The 23,315-nt window shown below is 39.5% G+C and overlaps 3 protein-coding genes across 5 annotated transcripts; all 3 read right to left on the bottom strand.

Moving 5' to 3' along the window:
* Positions 1-4,673: 4,673 nt before the first annotated feature.
* On the bottom strand, positions 4,674-6,413 carry LOC137937664 (alkane hydroxylase MAH1-like). The gene has a single exon (XM_068782775.1). It carries the CDS (start codon positions 6,399-6,401, stop codon positions 4,812-4,814), a length of 1,590 nt encoding a protein of 529 aa, XP_068638876.1. The 5' UTR covers positions 6,402-6,413; the 3' UTR covers positions 4,674-4,811.
* Positions 6,414-14,710: 8,297 nt separating this feature from the next.
* Positions 14,711-17,260, bottom strand: LOC137937080 (very-long-chain aldehyde decarbonylase GL1-9-like). Its single transcript, XM_068782129.1, has 2 exons — positions 16,270-17,260; positions 14,711-15,616 (listed from the first exon to the last, which is right to left on the bottom strand). The coding sequence occupies exons 1-2, from the start codon at positions 16,498-16,500 to the stop codon at positions 15,074-15,076; spliced, it is 774 nt and encodes a 257-aa protein (XP_068638230.1). The 5' UTR covers positions 16,501-17,260; the 3' UTR covers positions 14,711-15,073.
* Positions 17,261-17,987: 727 nt separating this feature from the next.
* On the bottom strand, positions 17,988-21,792 carry LOC137936576 (probable WRKY transcription factor 19). 3 transcript variants are annotated; one of them, XM_068781334.1, is made up of 5 exons: positions 21,644-21,792; positions 21,392-21,488; positions 20,709-20,770; positions 20,293-20,571; positions 17,988-20,174 (listed from the first exon to the last, which is right to left on the bottom strand). In XM_068781334.1, the coding sequence occupies exon 5, from the start codon at positions 20,113-20,115 to the stop codon at positions 18,274-18,276; it is 1,842 nt and encodes a 613-aa protein (XP_068637435.1). In that variant the 5' UTR covers positions 20,116-20,174; positions 20,293-20,571; positions 20,709-20,770; positions 21,392-21,488; positions 21,644-21,792; the 3' UTR covers positions 17,988-18,273. The 3 variants fall into 3 exon arrangements, with proteins under 3 accessions (XP_068637435.1, XP_068637434.1, XP_068637436.1); XM_068781333.1 differs by having other exon boundaries at positions 17,988-20,571; XM_068781335.1 differs by lacking the exons at positions 20,293-20,571; positions 20,709-20,770; positions 21,392-21,488; positions 21,644-21,792 and having other exon boundaries at positions 17,988-19,969; positions 20,046-20,133.
* Positions 21,793-23,315: the final 1,523 nt, after the last annotated feature.

Raw genomic sequence — 23,315 nt, 5'->3', positions numbered from 1 at the left:
GTGGCTTTAAATCCACTAGGCAACTCAACAAGATCCTAGAGTCTATTACTCTTCATAGAATTCATCTCTTCCTTCATGGCATTGTACCATAATTCCGATTCTTTGCAAATCATGGCTTCTAAAAAATACATGGGATCATTTGCGGTTCCAATGTCAGATTCTTGCTGATACGCAATATAATCATCAGGAATTGCTGTTCTCCTCAGTCTAGTAGATCTTCTTAATGTTGAATCATCATTATCCTGAGAAGTATGTGGTTCAACTAGTTGTTCAAAAGTGTTTGGCAACTCTTGAAGTACCTGATCTACTGGAATGTTGTTAGCATTTTGTGGAACTTCAATGATTGGTTGTTCAACACCAGTTTGTACTTGAGGGGTACTTTGAACAATAACTAATCTATCACTTGAGGTAGAAGGTTGAGATTCTGAATGATCCTTCTAAAAAACTATGTTCCGAGTTAGATTCCTCTCATTGATCAAGTCATTTTCAAGAAATTTTGCATTTCTTGATTCCAAAATCCTAGTGTTGTGAGATGGACAATAAAATCTGTAACCGTTAGACTTTTCAGACGGGTATTCCAAACGCGCATATGTCACAAACTCGGTTTCCAACCTTTCCATAATTCAAATGACGTTTTTGGAACAACCTTGGTTGGAACTCGGTTTAATATATACACTGTCGTCTTAAGTTTTTCAGGCCACAAGGATCTAGGAAGATTGGGGTTGCTAAGCATACTCCTCACCATGCCTAATAATATTCAGTTTCTTCTTTATGCTACACTATTTTGGTCAAGAGAACCAGGCACAGTATATTGGGCAACAATCCCATGTTCTTGAAGTAACTTTGCAAATGGCCCAGGTGCTTGTCCATTCTCTGTGTATCTACTACCATAGTATTCTCCACCTCTATCTGATCTCACGATCTTAATTTGCTTACTGCATTGTATCTCTACTTCAGTATGTATGATCTCTAATATGGTTAAACTCCTATTGGCACATTTCTTTGACTTGTTAGTCTGCTTTCCCTTAATGCAATCTACACAAGTCTCAAAATCAGTAAAATCCAGAGTATTAAGGACCCCTTCATTCACTAATCTTTTAATTCTATCTATGGAGATATGACCTAATCTCCGGTGCCATAATGTAGAGGAATCCTCATTAATAATACCTATTTTATTACCAGTGTGAACATGTATTGAACCGTAAGTGGCATTGTTTTGTAAATTAATGCTATAAAGACCATCGGACAATGTACTATTCCCTACACAATCAGACTTATAATATAAACTGAAAGATGAGTTTGAAAGTTAAAAGAATATCCATAAGGTACAAGCCTTGAAACTGAAATCAAGTTTCTGAAGAAACTTGGAACATAAAACATAAAAGGTTTTTCCTAATTTTAAAACAAAGCCACTACTTAAAGTTAAATAGCAAGTTCCTATAGCTTCCACATGTGAGCTCATCTGATCTCCTGAGAAAATGTCATGCTCACTTCCCACTGGTTTCCTTAGGTTTTGCAAACCCTGCAAGGAATTCGAGATGTGGATTGTTGATCCAGAATCAATCCACCAAGTGTAATTATTGACATTAACCATATTATATTCATAACAAACTAATAAGGTTGGTGTACCTTTGTCAGCAAGTCATTTCTGAAACTTGGCGCATTCCTTCTTCACGTGTCCCTTCTTTTTATAGAAGAAACACTTGGGATCTTTCTTAATACCAACTTGGGGGGGAATTTTACCCTTCCCTTTTTGTTTGGCTTGATACTTGCCCTTTCCATGTGTTGCCAGCATGACACTTTCTCCTTGTTCCATCACTAGTCTCCCTTCCTCTTGAACACACATGGTCAAAAGTTCATTAACTAACCATATATCTTTATGTGTGTTGTACGAGATTTTGAAGGGTCCATATTGGTACGGAAGGGAATTCAGGATGTAATGCCACATCATTTCTCACGTCATTACATGGTAAAATTTTGAATAAATTTTAAAAAAAATTAAAAAATCAAATATACTTTTTATTACCTTATATCTAAAATAAAAAATTATTTAAAAATTTTTAATAAACAATTAAAAAATTAACTCTTACTTATTTAACACCATTTAATATCAATTAGAATATTTATTAATTAAAAAATTATCGTTACACTTTTTATTTCTTCATATTTTAAAAAATAAAATAAAATAATTAAATTAATTAGATTTAAAATATTTATAAATTAAAAAAATACAAAAAAGTTATTTTAGAGTTTAAAAATACAATTTATTTGTATAATTTTTATCACCTTATTTACAAAATAATAATATTTAAAAAAATTAAATATTTATAAATAGAAATCTAACTCTTACCCATTTATGATGGATTTAAAATATTTATAAATTTAAAAAATCTTACTCTTAAGTCTTACCCATATATTATCGATTTAAAATATTTAAAATTTTAAAAAATATATACAAAAAATTTATTTTAAAGTTTAAAAATACAATTTATTTGTATATTTTTTATCACCTTATTTAAAAAATAATAATATTTAAAAATTCAAAATTTTTGTAAATAGAAATAATCTAACTCTTACCTATTTACTATGGATTTAAAATATTTATAAATATTTTTTTTTACTTTTAAGTCTTACCCATATATTATCCATTTAAAATATTTATAAATAGAAAAAATTTACTCTTAAGTCTTACCCATATATTATCCATTTAAAATACATAAAATATATACAAAAAAATTGTTTGTGTTTAAAAATATAATTTATTTGTATACTTTTTATCACCTTATATACAAAATAATAAATTATTAAAAAATATATCATTTAATTAAAAATCTTACAAAACTTTACAATAATTTTAATTTGGCAAAAATTTCATTAACATAAAATCAGAAATTAAACAGTAAATCACAAAACAATCAATACAGTAATTAAACACCTAAATTCAAATCGACATTATAATTAAATACAATAATTCGATTCAATTAACAAAAACCCTAAAAAATCACCCTCCTAGGTTTTGAGAAAAGGGGCGGCGAGAGGATCAAACTGAGGGGAACGGAGAAGAAGAACGTTTTGAGAGAAGGGGCGGCGAGAGGATGAACAGAGGGGAACGGAGAAGAAGAACGAGAGATGAGGCTGAGACGAAGAGAGAGTGGTTGAGAGGGGGGCGTCGAGGGCGAGGCCGAGGCAGAGCAGTGGCAGCAAGGGAGCGGCCAAGGCCGAGCGGTGACAACAGGGAAGGCGGCAGTAGGGGAGCGACGAGAGGAGAGCAGCCGAGACGAGAGGCAAGGAGAAAGATCATGGAAGAGATTAGAATTAAAAACATATGTGAGGCTTACGTGGCGGGTGCTTACGTGGCACCAGATGACAGGGCAAAAGAAAGTAATTTAGATTGACATGGTAAGTTACGTGGCAGATGACGTGTTAATAATAATGACATGGCAACCTATGTGTTCATCTACAAAATCGCTATGATGACGGGGCAACACCTAAGCGGTCGAAGCTTACTGTCACCTTTGACTGTCCACATATACAGTGGACCGATCAAAGTTCGGTAGTTTTGTAAATAATTTGAGATCCTCGTTATTTTCATAAATAAGTTGTTTCAAATCGGTATTTTGGTAAAATTCCCTTTAATTAACCTGTTTCTACGCGCTGGAGGTAGTCTTCAACCTCCAGCCTCGCGCAGAAAGAAGGTTCGCCAGCGTTCCACTGGCGTTCTTTCAAGTCATCGACGTCGGCAAACCTGTCGAAATGGTCGTCGGCATCTCTAAGGCGTCACGAGAGAGCCGCCGACAATCCCGCACCGAGAGTGGACTGAGACTGTCGGCACCAATTGTTTTTATACAATGTCGATGCCGGCAAACCGTGCGGAATGGTCACCGGCGTCGGTGCTGCGTCTTTCTCCGATGCTTTTCGCCGAGCTCCCGCAAGAAGTGAGAGCATAATTTGTTTTAAAAAAAAAAACAGAAGCCGTAAACAGAGTTTTTAAACTTAAGCTCAAATGGAACCGAAACGCTAGATCATAGGTTTGTTCTGATACCAACTGTAAGCTTAAACATGAATTTCTAACAACATGAAATTCATCATATAATTTAAACGGAAGCTAAATCATACCTCCTTCCATACGTTTCAGATTCTTCTCTCTGTTCTTTGTTCGGCGCTTCCGATCTCTGAACACTCACGGCGATGGCTCAACTGAAGGGGTTTTAGTGACGAGACAGGGGACCGAAAAAACAATGTGAAGCCAACCTCCCATCAAGGTTGTTCATGGCTTCGTGTTACTGAGAGAATTGCAACAGCCAGAAGTTGAGACCACAATTAATGAGATAACCGTTTATCATAAAAATTGTTAACAACAATAATCCATATCCACCCCTACCTACACCTCAACAACCTCGTAATGAAAACAAAACGATAAGGTTCTTCTTTCTAGCTCCAACATCTGTGACAGATTGACAGTTTTCGTTTCAATCAAACGCTTAGATTGCTGTCCAAAAAAAAAGCATGAAATCCCACCTTGGTTCCTGATTTCAGTACACGAAGATAGTCACCAGACGATGAAAGCATTGATTGAAACTATTGAGGTCTCCACAAACAGACACCCACCTCTGCTAGAGCCCAGAGTTAAGAAGCACGACAGCCATGAATTTCAATTTTATTTCACTGTACGCTATAAACATATCGTTTACTAATTAAGCCATGAATTTTCTGTAATTACCGATCACCTTCACATCACTAATGATATATATGCAGATGCAGTGATATACGCGAAATTTAGTAAAACGTGATAAATAAACGAATTCATGAAGCTAGAGGCATCTCCTCTTCAGCTTCACCATCAATCCATGCTTCATGTGGAGGATGACAGAGGTCCTGGGGCAGACCGTCTGCCCCTGCAGCACCTGAACGTGGAAATTGTATAGTGTAGAGGCTGCCACCATCTTCATGTGAGTGAAGGATATGCCCTTCCCCAGGCAGCTCCGGGGGCCTGCATTGAAGCTGAAGAACTTGTCGTTATGATCTTTCCTCGTCCCTTCCGCTGAGATCCATCTCTCCGGCTTGAACTCCAGGCAGTCCTTTCCCCAGAGGGTCTCCATCCTCGCCATGGCGTAGAGACAGTAGTATAGCTTCATCCCTGGTTCCACTCTGTGTCCTGAAGGCAGTATGTCGGGCTCCACTGCACTCTTGTGAACGATGGGGACTGAAGGGTACAGCCTCAGGCACTCGCACAGAGCCGCATGCAGGTATGGTAGGCCGTTGAGGTCCTCCGCGTCGATCACCTTCTGGATGTTTTCTGCATCTTTGTTTGAAGGGGGGAATTTGATTCTGAGCTCCTCCATGATCTTGAATTCGACGTCGGGGTTCCGAGAGAGCTCCCAAAAGAACCAGGTGAGAGCGGAGCTGGTGGTGTCTCTCCCTGCCACCAGCATGTTCAAGATCACGTCGCGGAGGAACTTGTCAGACTTCAACTTCTCCATGGTTTCCTCGGCTTCATGATCCATGTACGACGTTAGCAGATCGACTGCTTTTTCTTCGTCTGATCCGTTCGTCTTTCCATGTACTTTCGCTTCGTTTAGTTCCTTCCGTCTGGTGGAGACGAACTCGCCAATGCAGCGGTCGACGGTTTCCGTAGCTTCGGCCATTATCTTCTCGTTGCCGACTCTCAGGACCCTCATCAGCCTCCACCACGTCCTCGGGACGGTGTGACGCAGCAGGATCACCTCCTTGGCGTCATCGACCGCCTTGGCGAACGGGATGACGGGGAATTTTGGGGAGAGGCAGCCGGGATCCACTCCGCAGACCAGAATGCAGGAAGCGTCGAAGGTGAATCGTTGCATCACGTCCTGCAAATCCACTGCTCGTCCTTCCCGTGCCATGCTGTCCAGAAGCGGGAGCAGCGCCTCCTCCACCTTAGCCCGGCTGGTCTGGTCGACGTATAACCGGAACCTCCGCTGCCTCATCAGCATGTGAGCCCACCTTCTCTGAATCCGCCACGAATCTGCATCTGCGTTGAGAATCCCGTCGCCGAGAATGTCGAAAATCTCTCTGTACTCCTCGCCCTTGGGGTACCTGGCAGCATGGATCGTGCTGGTGATGTAGCTCACGTTCGCGGGGTCGGACGTGACCAGCATGTCCAGACCGGCCAGCCACGGCCCCTTGAACAGAACAGTGCCGCTGCACTTGCACAACACGTCCGTGCACCAGTCATGGATGCGGTCCGTGTTGGCGAGAAGAGAAGGAAGCATTCCCACGACGGGCCAGCTTCTTAAAACGACATGACTGCCCTGAGTAATTCTCTGAACAAGGAAAAAGCAAGCCACGGCCAGGATGATTCCTGGGTAGCCTTGGAGTAGGATCAACAAGCTCGACCAGAGTTCTGAGCCCATGGCTAACTTCATCGTTGCCAAAGATGATCACTCTCTCTCTCGTTGAGAAGGTATTGGCCATTGAAGAGTATTTCTGAATTTATAAGCAAACAGGTTACTGTTCCGTCAATTATTCCAATTCATTGGCTTTTATCACACCTAGAACGCGCAGTTGGCGCAGTTACTGTTGCCATTAATTTGGCATCGAATGATTTCACTCAGCCTGCACCGTTGAAGGGGGAGTAGCGTCTCCCGTGCCGTCCTGCCGGAAAGGGGAAGGCGAAGACCAGAGCTGACCCAGTAGGCGCCGTGAACTGGTTCCCCGTCCCATTTTTGTCCTTACCCATTAGAGAGTACTGGTCTGACTATACCCTCGTTCAACTAGTCGGTACAAGTTGGTCCAGGAATTTTCTAGACCAAACCAATCACCTAGCTCGAGATGAATAGGCTCCATTCACCTCAAGCTACGATTTGTTTGGTCTAGGAAATTCCAAAACCATCTCGCTATACTTGAACTGGTTCTAGTGCAAGTTTTTGAGTCAGTCTAACACAAACGTTCACTATTCACATCTCTCCCTTTCATCATAGACTTGTTTCTAGATTGTAAAAGCAATAAAAATGGGAAAATGCAAAAGCTGGGATCATTTTCATAAATAGAACTTATGGTAACAAAAAATGTATCATCATCGACACACAAACTTAGGCTAATTCTTGCCTGTTGCTAAAGTTGGGTCTAGTAATAAATCTAAGCGAAATTATTTGAACTCTCACGAGGCTATGTGAACACTCACATGCATATACTTGCTTTGATATCATGTTAAAGTTTGATTCAATTTCGTCTTGAAATAACAAGCCAAAGTTAGAGATTACATGTCGATTTATGTTATAAAGTGAAATTATGAAAGTGGAATGGTTAATCTTGGCTCTTAAACATGGAGATCCCTCTATTGTTTTGCTTCAACACCTGACCCTTTGAAATGGATGCTATTGGATTCCTTTTTTTAAGTGGTAAATATTGTAAGTAGTATTATAGTGGAAAAGAGAGAGAGAATGACTTTCATGAAGCCAATTCTCCCGACTTGAATCCTCCTAGCTGAACATCATTAAGAAGAGCTCACATTGTAGATCATAAATTATTCTTTCTTTTATAAATTAAAGGCAAAATTGTGCCAAACAACTAAAGAGTATGAGAAAATATTTTATTCAGTCTAGAGGTCAAAATTGATTGACAAGGTTGGGCTAGCCAATTTATCCATTGAACCGACTAACCTAGTCAGGTCTCTTGTTGCATAGGAGAATTCTCCCCAAGATAGCATTGGTGGCCGGTTGGGGGGAGGGGTGGTCCTGTGGGGGGTGTGCATACTTGACATTGATTGTGGAAGAATTCCACTCCCTCCCTACCTTTCATGACAAAGAAGGTGGGTGCTCCTCTACTAGCACCATAAAAAAGGGAGAGAATGGTAGGGACTCTCATTTTGTGGTAAGAAAGACAGGAGAGAGTTAAAGTTCTACCCCACTCCTTGAGATTACAAAAATGCATTTTAAAAATGCAATGATATATCAACACAAGTTCCACAAGTCAATTGGTGGTTAAAACCAATTCACCCAGTTTTGTGGGACTAATCACTTCATCGGGTTAGGTTTTAAAACAACAATAAAAATTAGTGTAGAGCATCCTAAGATTGAGATCTAGTGGAGGACTAGTAAAACATGCCGGTATATTTAAATATTAAAGAGAAAGTGACTAAACGGTAGTGAATTGGGTTATGTTGGTTCATCGAAACCTTTAAAAGTGGTCTTCAAAAGACAATCCTTATGCCAAATCCCAAAAGGGAGTTGTGATAAGCACCTAGCCAATACATCCCAAAAGACCGACTTGTTAAGAGCAGAAGGTATAGGTACTTAACCCCAGGACCATAACAGTACACCCTACCTTCGCAAGCCGACGTCCACGGTGGCTTAACACTCAACGATGGGTGTCGGGTCAAGATCCCATAATCCCTTACGACAACCACGTCTGGGACTCCCCTCGAGGATTCAAATTCGTGACGTGGGAGCCCTCTCTGATACCAAATGATAAACACCTAGCCAATACATCCCAAAAGACCAGTCTGTTAGGAGCGGAAGACATAGGTACTTAACCCCAGGACCATAACAAGTTGCCTCTTGAAAATTTTACCTAGTTCTATAACAAAAAAATGGGAAGATAGCCTACCTCTTTGATACACTAATAATAAATAACTACAAAAGGTGTGATTCTTACTCTGAATGTCTTTGTTCTTTGAAACTTTGATACACTAATAATAAATAACTACACAAAGGAGTGACTTCTTCCTTTGACTGTATTTGTCCTTTAAAAAGCCTGTAGAGTTTTTTTCCTAAACCCTAAACCCTAATTCTTCTCCTTCCTTCGAAGAAAGTTAGAAAGTTTTTCACAAAGTATTTATCCTTAAAACGGTTGTCAAAGAAAATGACTGTTAAAATTAAGTTTAGGTCTTATCCCAAAATGACTAGTTATAGTAAGGATGTCTCTTCTCAAGTTATATATATATATATATATTTTAGTCTATGTGGGACTATATTTAATACTTACTTTCATGTGTCACTCCTCTTTATGACTCCTACTTGTGGATAACTTTGAGTAGAGGCCCATTTATGAGCATTTACATCGATACCATAATAACGTTAAAAATCTATCCCAATATGACTAGCCAATGTTAAGATGACTCTTTCTAAGTAATAAACATTAGATTATTTTTTAACTCCAAATCGCTTAGTGTTAGAAGTTGGATCCAAAGTTCATCTAAAAATAACTAGCTAAAGTGATAAACCCAATATCTTTTAACTCATTTTTTTCATGTGGAACAATTCTTTCCAACACTTAGGTCTCTTATCTAGTAATGAAGTCACATGATGACTTGTGGAAAAGTAGGAGGGACCAGTCTTCCCCTTAACATAATTTATCCTCTCCCAAGTCACATGCGGCAACAAATAAGGCAAGAGGTCAAACATATAACTTTGGACCACAAGTTTTTTTTTTCAAATATTAGCTGAAAAATTGGATGAAAAACGTTGAGTAACATATCAAGGTGTCCCTCAGTAATTCCTTCTATAAATGATCTATAATATGTCCTTGTAGCTAAAGAGGTTTTTTTTCTCTTGTTTGGATGCCCATGGAAAATGTGAGAGAAAATGGAAAAGAAATATAGTTTTTCTTGTTTGGATATACATGAAAAATAAAAAATAAAAGAAAATTAGTAAATTTTAAAATTTTGATGATTAAAATTCTCTCTCAAGTATCTATTTCATTCTTTTTCTCTCCAATTTCTATCATTTTGTGAGAGAAAATTTATTAACTAAGCGAGAGTGATTTTCTCTTTTGTATTTTTTTTTTTCTCTCAATGATTCTCTAATGCCAAACAACAAAAAATAACTTTTTCTCCCCTTTTCTTTTCTATGGGTTCCAAGTAGGCCTCTAAAGAATACTAATTAGTAATATTTTTGCCTTCAATTGTGAACAATAATATCATCACAGAAAAACATCTTAAGAAACATATCAAATTTGAGACTTTTCTGAAAGTTTCTCTCTGTAAGAGTAAATGTTTTCCCATTTAACAATTGAAAATATTCCTCCTGACAAAACTCACCTTAGACGTGTTTAATCCCTTGAAAAAATAATTAGGCTCATTGAGAGGAAAATGATACTTCTATAATTTTAATACCCTTATTATCATCCAAACTTCTAGGCAAAAAACTTGATTTTGCAACAAGAGAGCCGAAGTCGCATTGGTGGGATTGAGTTGGTAATCCAGCAACTTTGTGTGTGGTGTCCATGATTGAAATGAGTAGTAATGAGGTGGTACACATGGGGCCTGTTAGTGCACCTTGAGAAAAGTAAAAGTGAAAGCAATTTCACTCTCACTTACCCAAAAATGTTCGTGCACACACACGATGGAGAGTGAATGTAAATGAACTAGTTCATTCACTTTCAATCGCTCCAGTGTAAAACAAGTGAAAGTGAATTCTGACCCTAAACCTAGTTCACTCACTTTCACTTGCTCACTCGACACTCTGTGTGTTCTCCTCTCTCTCAACTCTCTCTGTTTTCCAACCCTCATCTCTCTCATCTCTCACTCTCTATCGTCTTATCAAACCCTCTCGTTGTCTCAACTCCTCTCTTTCTTCCCCCTCTTGTCGTCTCAACTCCTCTCTTTCTTCCCCCTCTCGCCGTCCGAACCCTCTTCCCCCTTTCAGTTCATTACTAGGCATTTTTAAATAAATTATTTTATCATGGCTTTAAAAGTATTAACCTAAATACCCTCTATCAAAGTCTTTTTATTTGTTATAATTAATCAAAATAATAATTTTATTTTACTTCGTATTTATATTATTAATTTATACTACACTAAAATCTATCTTATGCTATTAATTAAATACCATATTTATTTATTTATTATATTTATTATTGTTAATACTATATTAAATTACATATTTAAAAGTGATAATTAAGATATTGTTAAAGTAAGAATTTGATCAAGTATATAGACATTATAAAAGTGAACATTTTTGTTTGAGTATTCTATATTTTTAATTAATTAAATTAATAAATACACTACTTAATTATTTATTATGTTAATATATTTTAATATTACATTAATTTTTTTATTATAAAAGTAACCATGTTTGTTTAGTTTTATTATTTGTTTAGGTATATTATTTATTTAGATATATTATAAAAAGTAACTTATTCTTTTGTTTCCATTATATTTTTTATTTTGGGCACTAACATTATAAAGTAATTTTCAATACACTTTTTCAATTTCATTCTCTTTCCCTCTCCACCCCCCACCCCCCCCCGCCCCCCAAAGTGCACTAACGACTAATTCCTGCAACCTGCTTGCATTCATCTCCAACCCATATTTCAACGGTATCCTTCAATGGTCACGCCAGTTTTTTGTACTGCAGGTAGACAAGGAGTAATGCACAGTTGCTGGCTTTCTGTTAATGGCTCTCCTTCTTCGAGGTCCCACGTTCTTCCCTCGCCTTCTCCCTCCCCCTGTCTCTCTCTCTCTCTCTCTATATTTTCCTTCAACTAACTCAAACTACCAATCGACAGTTGTCGTGTAACCGAATCTCGGGTTTGTGGCCAGTGATCGGTGACTGATCTATTCAAACCATCGTCACCACCAGCTAAGTCGTCGCTACCAGCGCTTCTTTCTGTGCGTACAGAATGTTTGCTTGGGTGTGGATACAACACGTTGAAAGGAAATTGATCGAGTCTTTGATCCTGCCTTCCCTATCTTCTCAGCTTTTCTGGTACTTGCTCTCATTCTCAGTCACCGCAGTGCCTGCAACTGTCGTTCTACCTACTGAAGGACAGAGACGGGTAGGAATTTAAGACATTCGGTAGAAACCTATGGTTGCTGTTGGCGCTGCATTCAATTAATTCAAGTTGTCTTGGTTTCTAACTTAATTTTTCCTCTCAGTCGCAGGTGAAACTTCTGGATTCAGATATGTATCGTAAGTGTCAGTCTTTAAGGAAACGGAAAGCTTGGTTGGGACGCCCTTTGCTTGAGCCATATCAAAGGTTAAAACACTACCACATCTTCATATCTGGTGAAGGAGGAAACTGCTGTGCTCCCAAGTGGATGGCTTTTCATCGATGAAAGAGGAGATGAAGTAGGGGTGTGATTGGGAAGGAAGTGCCCTTGTTTCTAGGGCGGTAGTTCTCTATGAATCTTCATGGCGGAAGAGGATTCAAAGTGATTCGACATCAATACATGGAAGCTGATGGGATAGTGGATACATTGCTAAATTTGCTTTGGTGGAGGATAGGCTTAGAGATAATACAAGATATACGTGGTATATATTCTTGCACAAAGACTTGTATTAAACATTTTGTGAAGATCGGCTTAACCCTAAACTCTAAACCCTTAGCATTATAGTAGTGACATGTCTAGTAGAGGAGACTTAGTTTTGAGCTTGTAATCAACTTTGTTTCTTCGCTGTTTTTATTTTTATTTTTTGAAGATCAGCTTCGTCCTAAACCCTAAACCCTTAGCCATATAATAGTGACATGTCTAAAGGAGGAGACTTAGTTTTGCGCCTATAATCAACTTTATTTCTTTATTTTTTTTATTTTTTATTTTTTATTTTTTGTGAAGATCGGCTTCGTCTTAAACCCCTTAGTGTAATAATAGTGACATGTATAAAGGAGGAGACTTAGTTTTGAGCCTATAATCAACTTTGTTTATTCTTTTTTTTATTTTTTTTGTGAAAATCAGTTTAGTCCTAAACCCTAAACCTTCGACCTTATAATAATGACAGGTCTCAAGGAGGAGACTTAGTTTTGATACTAAAAACATTGATTTTCGGATGCCAATGCCGCTTTGGTACCAATTTTTATGAACCTATCTAGGTTAAGTGGAGAATTTCCCGACCTAAGCTTGTTGACCAGATTAATGAGAGGCTAGGATTTCAGCATCATACACAAGAATAGAGAAAACACATAGAAACAAAAAATATTTTTTGGGTATGAAAATTAATTAACTTCGATAAGATCTATATGTATCATAAATGCATCCTTGTGTATAGTGAGGTTTCATTTATGTCGAGTCAACTGAGTTACCTCAAGTAGTTTATTAGAGCCTTAGTGTTTCATATGAGCCTACATATTGCCTTAATGTTGGTTCTTGTAGCCTTCATTAATTTTTATGTCATCTCGAAAGATTTTAAGTTGCCTCTAGACTTTGAACCAATGTCTGCAATCAATTTACGAAGACATCCTCCTTCGAAGAGAGAGAAAATACTATACTTTAAGAACAAATTTCAAAGGTTGAAATCCACGTGGCATCGGTCAACACACAACGTGAACAAAACAGGTTCACATGGCAACTCAACAATAAAGACGGTGTACGTCTCTTTTGAGGAGGAGACAAGAGTAGGGAAGATATCAGGTGCCACATGAGGTCATTACAAACAAGACAATGGGGGATCGAACAGGATTTTGAAGACGGTTTTTAAAGACCTGAGAAGCGTTGCTTTCGTTTCTGGGCAGATATCCTTCGGCTACATCGTCTTCCCTGATGTTTATACGATGTTGTTGCACAGTGAAACTTGCTTGTTACTTCGTTTAGAATCAGTGCTTTGTAGTAGGCAAAAAAATCTGAATCAGTTTTGATTAATTTTTTTATTAAAAAATAATCTTACATAGATTAATGAGTACAAAAATTTTGAATTTATTAATTAAAAAATAGGCTCATAAATTGGCTAGATGGGTTTTTGACCTAACTTCACATGGTATCCCAAATTATCCCCAAATAGAGCTACAAAAGAAGGCCTAAGAGTGATCTTGAGTTTAGAGTTGGGTTAGTGTTTCATAATGTTTAAGTATATGATGTTCATGACCCAAAACCATTCTAGATATAACCAGAGAGAAGTAATCTGAATTCTCTCGACAAGAAATCATGCTTTTTGGGCTATAAAACTTATTGTTGGAGCTTCGTCATCCCCATTTCAATCGTTTTTCGCTATCATTACCCTTCTTCCTTCTCGAAACCAGACTTCCAAGCAAAGAAACCGAAACTCCGTATAAAAACAGCCCAGAAAGTCCTTTTCTTTTCCTTCTCCGACCTCTACCCATTTCCGCAATGATCTTCCCCCACAATTGTGTGTACAGTTCTGAAGGACAGGCTCCCATATGGCCTGATGTGTCTTCTTCGCCCCAAAATGGCGCCAGAAGTTTTCGTTAGCGAGGATAAGATATCGGCCATTGATAACGAGGATGTGGAGCGCGGTGGAAATTCGGTGACAGTGGTGGTGGGGATGGAGGAGTTTGTGGTCGACCTTTGTTTTTAAAGAAAGAACCTTTCCGAATTCTGCTTGAGATGATGGGAAGGATGTACAGAGGAAGAAGAGAGGGTCCTGGGAAGAAATAGCCAGTATAGTCTTGTCCCTGTTTTTCGTTACTCTTATTGCATCTACTTGAGAAAAAACGGTCAGAAAAGAACACTTAAATATATAATTGTATCTAAAATGTCCACAAGATATGGAAATAGTAATATTCAATTGAGCAGGTAGACTAAGAAGCATTCTTTCTGCATATAAATTTCCTTTCATGCTTCTTTCTACATTCTAGTTATGAAATGTGAACCTCTCACATCTTCCAGGCCGGCCAGACCTAGTTGTGCAGAGCGTTCGACGCCAGCAGCATTTGTCTGGCTGGCCAGACACCTTTCTGGGCTCCTGAAAATAATGGGATTAAATGCAACATGAAATTTACTTCAGAGTTCTACAGCTCTACTGAAGATTCAAGTTTTCAAGGAAAAATATGGTCCCCCTCGTGGCACAAGAATCAGAACACACTGACTTAGTGAAAATATTTAGTACAACAAACCCTCAGCCTGCAAGAAATTTGCAGGTCAAGAACCAGTAAAAGAAGATACACTTCCATCTAGGCATTAGTGAAACGAACAAATCCAACTTCCGAAAGGAAACTCTCAAGAAAAACCAATTGCAAAGGCTACTCACTGTCCCACTGAGCAACCCCACATGGAAAGGGGGCTTCAATTCCACAAGGATACTTCTAGGCATAGGATCCAACTTCCCCAGCTTCAAGCATCTGCAGTGTTTCTCGAACACCACTGATGGATAATTTATAAGTAATTTATACCAACACAAACTATGCATGGTACACCTCTCAAACTCTAATCTTTTCTCAATCTAGCTTCATATCCACCTTCCCGTCGCTTCACAAGAGTATACGGCATATAAGTCCCAAGAAGTTTGTCCCAGATTGAGAAAAAAGGCTGCGAGTAGTTGTACTTAGTTCCTTGAAGCTGGTGATGAATATCGTGGTAAGCTGTATTGTTTTGGAAAAGAATGTGGAAAATGTTACCAGGAAGCCAAAGCCCACAGTGATCATCTACAGTCTTGATCACTGCAAAAGAGAAGAAGATAACAGCTGTTCGGGCAGTCATTCCTGCCACAAGATACGATATAGCCCCACCTAAGGTGTCAAGCAAGAGGCCTTCCAAAGGATGGTTGTAAAGGGCTCCAATAGCATAAGGGACAACCAGCCTGTGGTGCTGGGAGTGGACATGGCGGTAGAGAAACTTGTTTTGGTGCATGTACCGATGCACAAAATACTGCCATGTATCCATCACAAACATTGCAAATGCAATTTGTAGTAATTGGATTGGTATGGATGGTTGGATGGTGATCCCAGTGGAATTTGCGTTTGATGTTAGCTGTAACAAAAGAAATTGAAAGAACGGGTATTCGATTATCAATGCTCAGTGCAGGAAGAAATCAAAAAGTGTCTTAATAATAGGAAGATATACAAAATCTCTCATATTTGATTAGTAAAAATTGACAAAAAAATTCTAAACAATGTTTAGTTTCCAAACTACAACCAAAGCAGACAATTATTGAGATTTACGTAGTAAAAAAAATCTAAAAGAATCAGGAGAATCCCACAATTTTCAAGCATGCTTCACCGAAGTAGTTGGATTACCTCCTGAAAAAATACAAAATACGTTGCATATATGAAGGATTAAAAGTAGTGGACATAAAATAAACAATTCAAGAAGCCACCTCCAATTGAAGATGTCAAAAACACTTCAATTTGATACCAGTCCAAGACATTATCCATGCCAACATGTCAATGAGAGTTTTTAAAGCCACGTATAAAATTTTCCTTCTAAGAGTTTTTTCATACAGGTTCTTCCTCATCTCAAGCTGATCCAGCTTCTGTATGTTGATGTGTAAGGACACATTAAACATCATCTTGAAGCTTGATACACTAACACTGACACACATAAACATCCAAATGAATAGGAATACAACATACAGACAAATTTAATAACCATAGCTAGGAATACAACATATCATCCATACTAACCAGAAATAGCATTTGAGCGACTGTTGCTTGAACGAGCTGTTGAAGCAATACACCTTTAACCACAGTAGAAAGTGGCACCAAGTTCTTCTCTTCTTCCTCCTTTCTCGTATGGAGCCGGTAACCATCCAGCGGTGGCAAGAGTTGGTAAAATCCGGCATATATCCAGTAAACTACAATCGGGGCAAAAGTGCCCATCGATTCATCACTCAAATAGCCTTCCCAAAAAACCATTTTTATTAGAATTTTCTAAATAATGAAGAACTGAATAGACGATCAGAAGAAATGAGGAGCACGAATCATGGGTTTCTCTTCAGAACCCCACGACACCGAAGCGTTGAAATTGTTCACACAAATAGAGAGAAGAAGGCAAGGAAATTTCAAGAAAAAAGAAATATTCAGATTTCAGACACGCACAGCACCTTCACAGACTGGCATTCCCGATCACAGATCTAGGGTTTAAAATTCCAGAACAACAGGATCAAAAAGGACAAATACCACTTTTCACCCAAAATAAATAAAAAAGCCAGTCCGAACACGCTACGATATTCTATCAGCTGCAGATCTAAACCAGTGGGACGACCCTTGGTTCTGCAATACCATGCGGAGAAACTATCCAAGAACTAAGAAACCCAGAATGCTTCTTTCGAGAAGCAAAAATGTCGATATCGAATTCAAACTGCCTCAAGGACTCTAAAGTCATACACTGGAAAAATGCAAGAGAAACTGAAGCGAGACAACGCTCAAAATAAGGGCAGTTTTCCCGTTGACTTTCAAAAAACTTTGAAAACGAGACGAACATAAAGAGGAAGGTCTCTGGTCTCTGGACACAGGACCCTGGAGACAGGAAAGAAGAAACCACGAAGAAACAACTCAAAACGCTGTCAAAGGTAATAATTTGGGAAAAAAATATTCAAACTCGTCCTTGTTAAGAACTTTTGCCTTTATCGTGCAACGGAGTGGCGCCGATGGCTCGAGATTCTCCGCCCTGTTTACAGAATACTATGTTCTCACTCAGCGTGATCTACTGCAGCATTACCAGTGCCCGTTAAAAAGTTCACCAGTCCAGAAGGCCCATTCCATTTTGGGCCGACACTCCTGTCCACCAATGATTGCTTCGTGCTTCTCCTTTTGAAGCACAAAAGTTTGGGTCAACAGCATTTCTTCGACGTGGTTGAGTGTTTAGTGTGTGTAATGTGGTTTCTTCTGCAATCAAAGTGCAGAAGTACGAGCAGTCCTGCAGAGATCGATCATGAACAGATTAATGACTACATGAAGGTGTACCGTGTCCAGCAGCAGATGAAAGGATGATGAATGAACCAAGGGATGGATTTTGAGCTGCGTCTCGGTATGAGATACTATAGTACTGATTTTGAACTTAAAGAATGCTTTACCCCCAAGAAGTCCAGTGTACTAATCATGACTGAAGCATGTCTGATTCAGTTGGAAAAGGTAAAGCTCAATTCAGAGCTTAGGAAAATGTATTATTGTGTAGAGTTTTTACCTGATCAACAATAGAAGTTTGATCCCAAATGGCTGAATCGGGAGGCAGAGGGTAATGCAACTTTGGTCCGAAAGAGCAAATTGCTTGCTGCTCTTGATATATATCTACCTAATAGAGTTTACTTTGAAAAAGTGCTCAGAAGTTGCTTCCACAATGGGAATAGCAGGTGTGATGCTCACTCAACACTTTCAGTTTGAAATAGATAGTACATTAAGCATTGAAGAATGAGATAATTGAATTCATATTAACAGCTCTTATTCACATAAATACAATCCTGGGTCCCAAAAGATTCACACTTGAACAAGTTTTAGAACCCCTAACCAACACTGCCAACACTTTTGACTCCTTCCAAACCCCTAACCAACTAACCAATCGTAATAGTAAATAGTAATTCACAGTTTGAGACGCTACAATATGACAATATTGATCAAGACCATGCCTACATTGATTCTTCTTTCTAAACCCCCTCCCAATTGACAAACAAATTTAAATAGCGTAGCTGCTTAAAAACTGTCAACAGAATTCTTCATATTCCCACCTAATACGGAAATGAGACCACCACCATGGACTCTTCCCTCAGGGACCACAAAGTTCAAGTTCTGAATGCCTCCAGAACTGCCTCTACTTCCTCCTTCCTTCTGAATAGTGGAAGAGGACTTCATTGACAGAGGAACCAGCACCTGAGGAGGGATGAGCTGACTACTACCAACGTTTTCCGATTCCACACTTTCAGAAACACCACTCATTCCTGAACAGTGATCAAGATCCAAACTGCCTCCTGCTGTAGAGACAGAGACCACACCACGAAAAAGTCCAGGCCCAATCAGGCTGGCCTTGCCTAACTTCTCCTTCTCCTGAGCCAAGCTACCATGGGCTGCACAAAATCCTCTTTTACCCCGAGCAAACTTCCCACACGTACCTTGGCCCCAGGAGCACCTCTTCCCACCACCATGGGCCTTACAAAAATCAGTACTTCCTTGAGCTCTCTTCTCACAGTTTTCAAATTTGCACCTCTTTCCTCCTCCATGCCTAACACAATAATCAGTGCGGCCACGTGCACTTTTGGTACACCCTGGGATTGCACAACGTTTCCCACCACCGTGGGCTACACAATAGTCAGTGCCCCCGTGCACACTTTTAGGGCAAATCCCACCCCCATCATAAAGACAGCGCTTACCACCTCCATGGCCTTTACATAGAGGAGTGCTCCCTTCTGCACCCTTAGTACATCCAGCAAAGATACATCTCTTGCCCCCACCATGAGACTTGCAAAACAGAGTACTTCCCTGGGCCCCCTTAGTGCAGCCCGGGTGTTCGCATCGACGCCCACCACCATGTGATATGCACAGACCAGCCTGCCCCTCGGCACTGCGAGTGCATCCCTCCATGGTGCACCTCTTACCACCACCATGCCTGATGCAGAGGCCCGACTTTCCTCTCGCAGCCTTGGTACAGACTAGGTGACCACACCTTCTGCCTCCTCCATGTGCAATGCAGAAGTCAGTTTTGCCTTCAGCACTTTTGGTGCATCCCAGTCGGTGGCATCTTCGACCTCCACCATGGACCTTGCAGTAAGCAGTTCGACTCTCAGCACCCTTGCTGCAGCCAGGTTTTTGGCACCTCTGCCCACCTCCATGAGCTATGCAGAGGCCTGAGGACCCTCTTGCACCCTTGCTGCATCCGTTGAACCTGCACATTTTAGGATGGCTACCACGGTGTTCAGATGCAGGAAGGGGTGTAGTTGGGTCAGATATCATACCAATAGAACAATCAGAGATGCCAGATGGTTCAGGACTAAACTGAAGATAATGACAAAGAGAAATTGAGCCTGGCATTTGTTGGCCACTGGTTTCCAGTCTAGGGGCCAAGAGAAGAGATGGCATGTAGCCTCCTGCTACCCTCTTGGCGGAGGTGGAACCTTCATCAACAACTAGAATGGGCACCCTGCTTTCGCTAAAGGAGCACTGATTTGTATGGGAAGATTGACCAATCCGACTCTCTGTGGAAGCGTTGTTGTCATTTCGGCACATCATGTCCTCAGTCCCTCCCGAAAGCCCAAGTTTTAGCATCACGGAATCATTATCAGAAGTCAGCTGCTGGCTGAATATGGTAGGCTGTGATTCCTTGTTTTTACTGGTGGCAATGGTGTAAGAATCAGCTTGGTAAGAGCTTGGGGTAGGTCCTAATCCAAGAACCAACCTGCAACCATCATCAGGCACTTGTGTAGAATGGACTTCACGAGTATCTTCTATTTGGTTGAACTGACCATACTTACCACCATCATGAGCAAGGCAGGTCAAGCTCAAAGATGTATCATCTGGATTTTCACTTCTGCCATGGTTCATGATGGAACCTATTTCTGCACTTGGGCTGATGAGTTGATCTTTTCCAGGAAATGAAAATCCTGTCAGGTCGAAATCCATTTTTCTTGTTTGGTAAGACAAATGACAAGCAGATGGAAACTATCTAGTTGGATTTAAAACCAGATTCTGGGAGGGGAATCCAACAATCCTTTAAATTACCAATCTGTTATGCTAGCTCATGGGCTGATGTAGTAACATATACACAAGTTCAGCACAGGAGCTCCACCACTAACAAAGCCAATTGTCTCTTAACCTATCCATGTCAACAGTATGTTGACATATAAAAACTTATTGTCAAAGTCCTGGTAAGCTTCCAATATCTGATCACGTTACTTGTGTAAAATTCCTTGAGGAGAACAATCAGAGTGGGCACACTTGAAAGAAGTGTACTTCGCGTTTTCCCCCCTTCAAATGAAGAGGCCTTAAACTTCATTAATCCTACCAAAAGAAAAAGAAGCTTAAGATGCATTAGCAATCACTATATTTGTTAAACAACTACAGAAAATCTGACCATGCCATCTCTACACAAAGAAAAAGGTCAAAAGTAAGAAGATGGAACTACTCTTGAGATATACCTGTCAACTGAAATAATTAGCGGTCCAGCAGAAACTGAACTAGACCATATCGTTCTTGCAAACTGCACAAGACAACAAAACGCACCAGAACAAGTTAATTGTCTTTAACAACAATTCAAATGAAACAGGAGAATGTGAAGGATCAGAACCCCCAAAATCTCTCTGATGATGATTAATAAAATCACAAGGAAAAAACACATCTATTCTTAGAAGATCAATTTAAGATCACAATTCTAAATGATATGAAGTCAAAAACCAGATCACTCAATATTGTCAAAAAGATGAAAATAAAAGATAATATCCATGCTAAACTCAAATCTACACTCTCCGCCCTCCGTGAGATAACATAAAACAACAAAAAAAATAAGAAATGGAAATTCCACATCCAGAAATGGTTTTTAACTGATCAATACAAGCAAATCAGAGAGAAAGAGTGATTGTGTAAATTTAACATACTTCTCAAAAACATAAAAACTACCAAGAGCTTCGCGCAGCGAACAAGTCAACGACTGAAGGAAACTTCTAGTCCCCAAAACAATCTAAACAAACTGCATAAAAGAAATGCGCTACGATCTATAGAACATTCAGGAAGTTCAGCGAACTGCAGAGCTGGATCCAAAGAAAAGAAGAGATTTCATTCGACCAAAAAAAATAAATAAAAAACAAACTAAATTGTCTCTTACCTCTGATCAATACTTAAATGCAAATAATCTGAGCTTCTAGTCGTGAAGTAGAACCAGAAATCCAAGTCGAACCCACCAAAGCCGAAATCCACATATCCTAAAGCCAAAAGACAGCTATTAATAACTAGAAACAAACTTCGAACTCCAACAGTCCTGTTGTTCTGACCATAACATAGAAATCGCGCAAAAAAAAAAAAAAAAATCCCTTAAGTCGAACGAAATTGAACCAAAACTCGTTCAGAGGCACAGTACCTGAAAGATCCTAACGAGATCTGCATCAAAGCCATTGAAAGATCAAAAGATTTCCATACAAGCCGGTGATTTCCAGGCGGGTGGTAGCCACAAAATGCGAGAATGGAGAAGGAAGAACAAGAATGAAAAACATATATAATATACGAGCGAGATTGCCATTCGCCAACGAACGAGAAGTAGATGATAAATAATTTTAAATAAAAAAAGCTAAAAAGACAATAGGGAAAAAACCGACGGTTAAGTTGACGGAAGGTACTGATGTGGCAGCAGAGTCGCCCACGTCGGCTTCGCATTGGACGTGTTGCGCCGTTAATTGTGCCGGCATGGGGGCGATGGGCCCACACTGAGATGCGCGTCGAAGGCAACGCTGCTTTGTTGTGTTTTTTGGCTTTTTATTGGTGGGCGAGAAGAGCCTTCTCGGCGGGGATGTTGGCAGTTTCTCGCGAGATATCGTGCACGTCGCTGTCTAGGTGACCCAATGTAAGGCGACAAAACAAGCGAGTACGTGACGGAAGTTACGATGTTTCTCGTGGGAGGAGTCCGGTCAGAGATATCGGGGTCTCGTTTACTCTCGGTAGTCGTACTATTTACTGGTTACGACTTACGGCCGAGATGATTGTAAGGCTCGGATTTGAGAATGGACTCGACCACCCAACACATGAATAGCTTGGGTCGGATCGGTTTTCCAGAGTTTAATGCTAGAAACTAGGACTCCATCTCCTTACCCCATCTAACTCGGTCATTTGAAACCTAATCGACTTGCTCGAGTCATGAGTTAATTCGATGAGTTGTATTGTCACATTCTTATATATACATGATTGTTTATATATACTGTCTTATGACAATTATTATATATCAGTCCAGTTGTCACTACACATGTTCACTGGTGTCCGTTTGGACCACGGAAGAGGCACGGAAATAAAGAAACAACATAAGCTAACACTGTTACCTACGGGGGCGATTGAGTCATGTAGGGACGGAGAAACGGACGAGAGGGAAAGCTAAAACACGGTGGTCCATTATTGAATCATTGACCCCCTTTGTCGCTGTCTCGTAACGCCAAAATAGCTAATGTCAGGTGGGAGGGCGTGGTTGAGTGAGGCATTGATGAAGGAATTGGCTTCGTCATTGAACGTGTTCTCGCGAAGTGAAATGAGAATGTAAAAATCTGGTATGAAGTGATTGTGGACCACTCGTTGCTGCCTTGCTGGAGTTGAAATTTACTTTTCATGATTTTTCCATCATTTTCCATCTATATTATGCTAACTTTTTCTTCGTAAGGACGGTGGACGTCATGAAAACGAAAGGTTACCAATAGTTGAACAGATCAGCCTACTCAAGTACGCATTTAGGTGGGTCCCTTCTTGAGTGGTGATTGTGGGTGAACCGCAGCGCAATGGTCTGGTATCACAAATATCTTAGAAATTGTCTCAATCTTTATTATTATAAATAATGTTAATATTTTTTAGGACGTTTTGTTTAATATTTATTTAATTTTTATGCGTTATTTACAATACCTAATCCTAGATTTTATTTTTTAAAAATTAAATAATTAATTAAATCAGGTTCAATCTAAACCTAACCCTCCATTAAATTAGAACCCTAATAAATAATTGTTAAAATATGCCAATAAATAAATAAGTCTTACATACTGAAAATAGCTGCATTATTA

This window comes from Aristolochia californica, unplaced genomic scaffold (genome assembly GCF_029961685.1).
Source record: "Aristolochia californica isolate CCGP_79_NKW_82.1479 unplaced genomic scaffold, dmAriCali1.0.hap1 SCAF_7, whole genome shotgun sequence".
NCBI lineage: Eukaryota > Viridiplantae > Streptophyta > Magnoliopsida > Piperales > Aristolochiaceae > Aristolochia > Aristolochia californica.
Note: the sequence above shows the minus strand (reverse complement) of the source record. Positions and strands in the feature narration are given on the sequence as shown.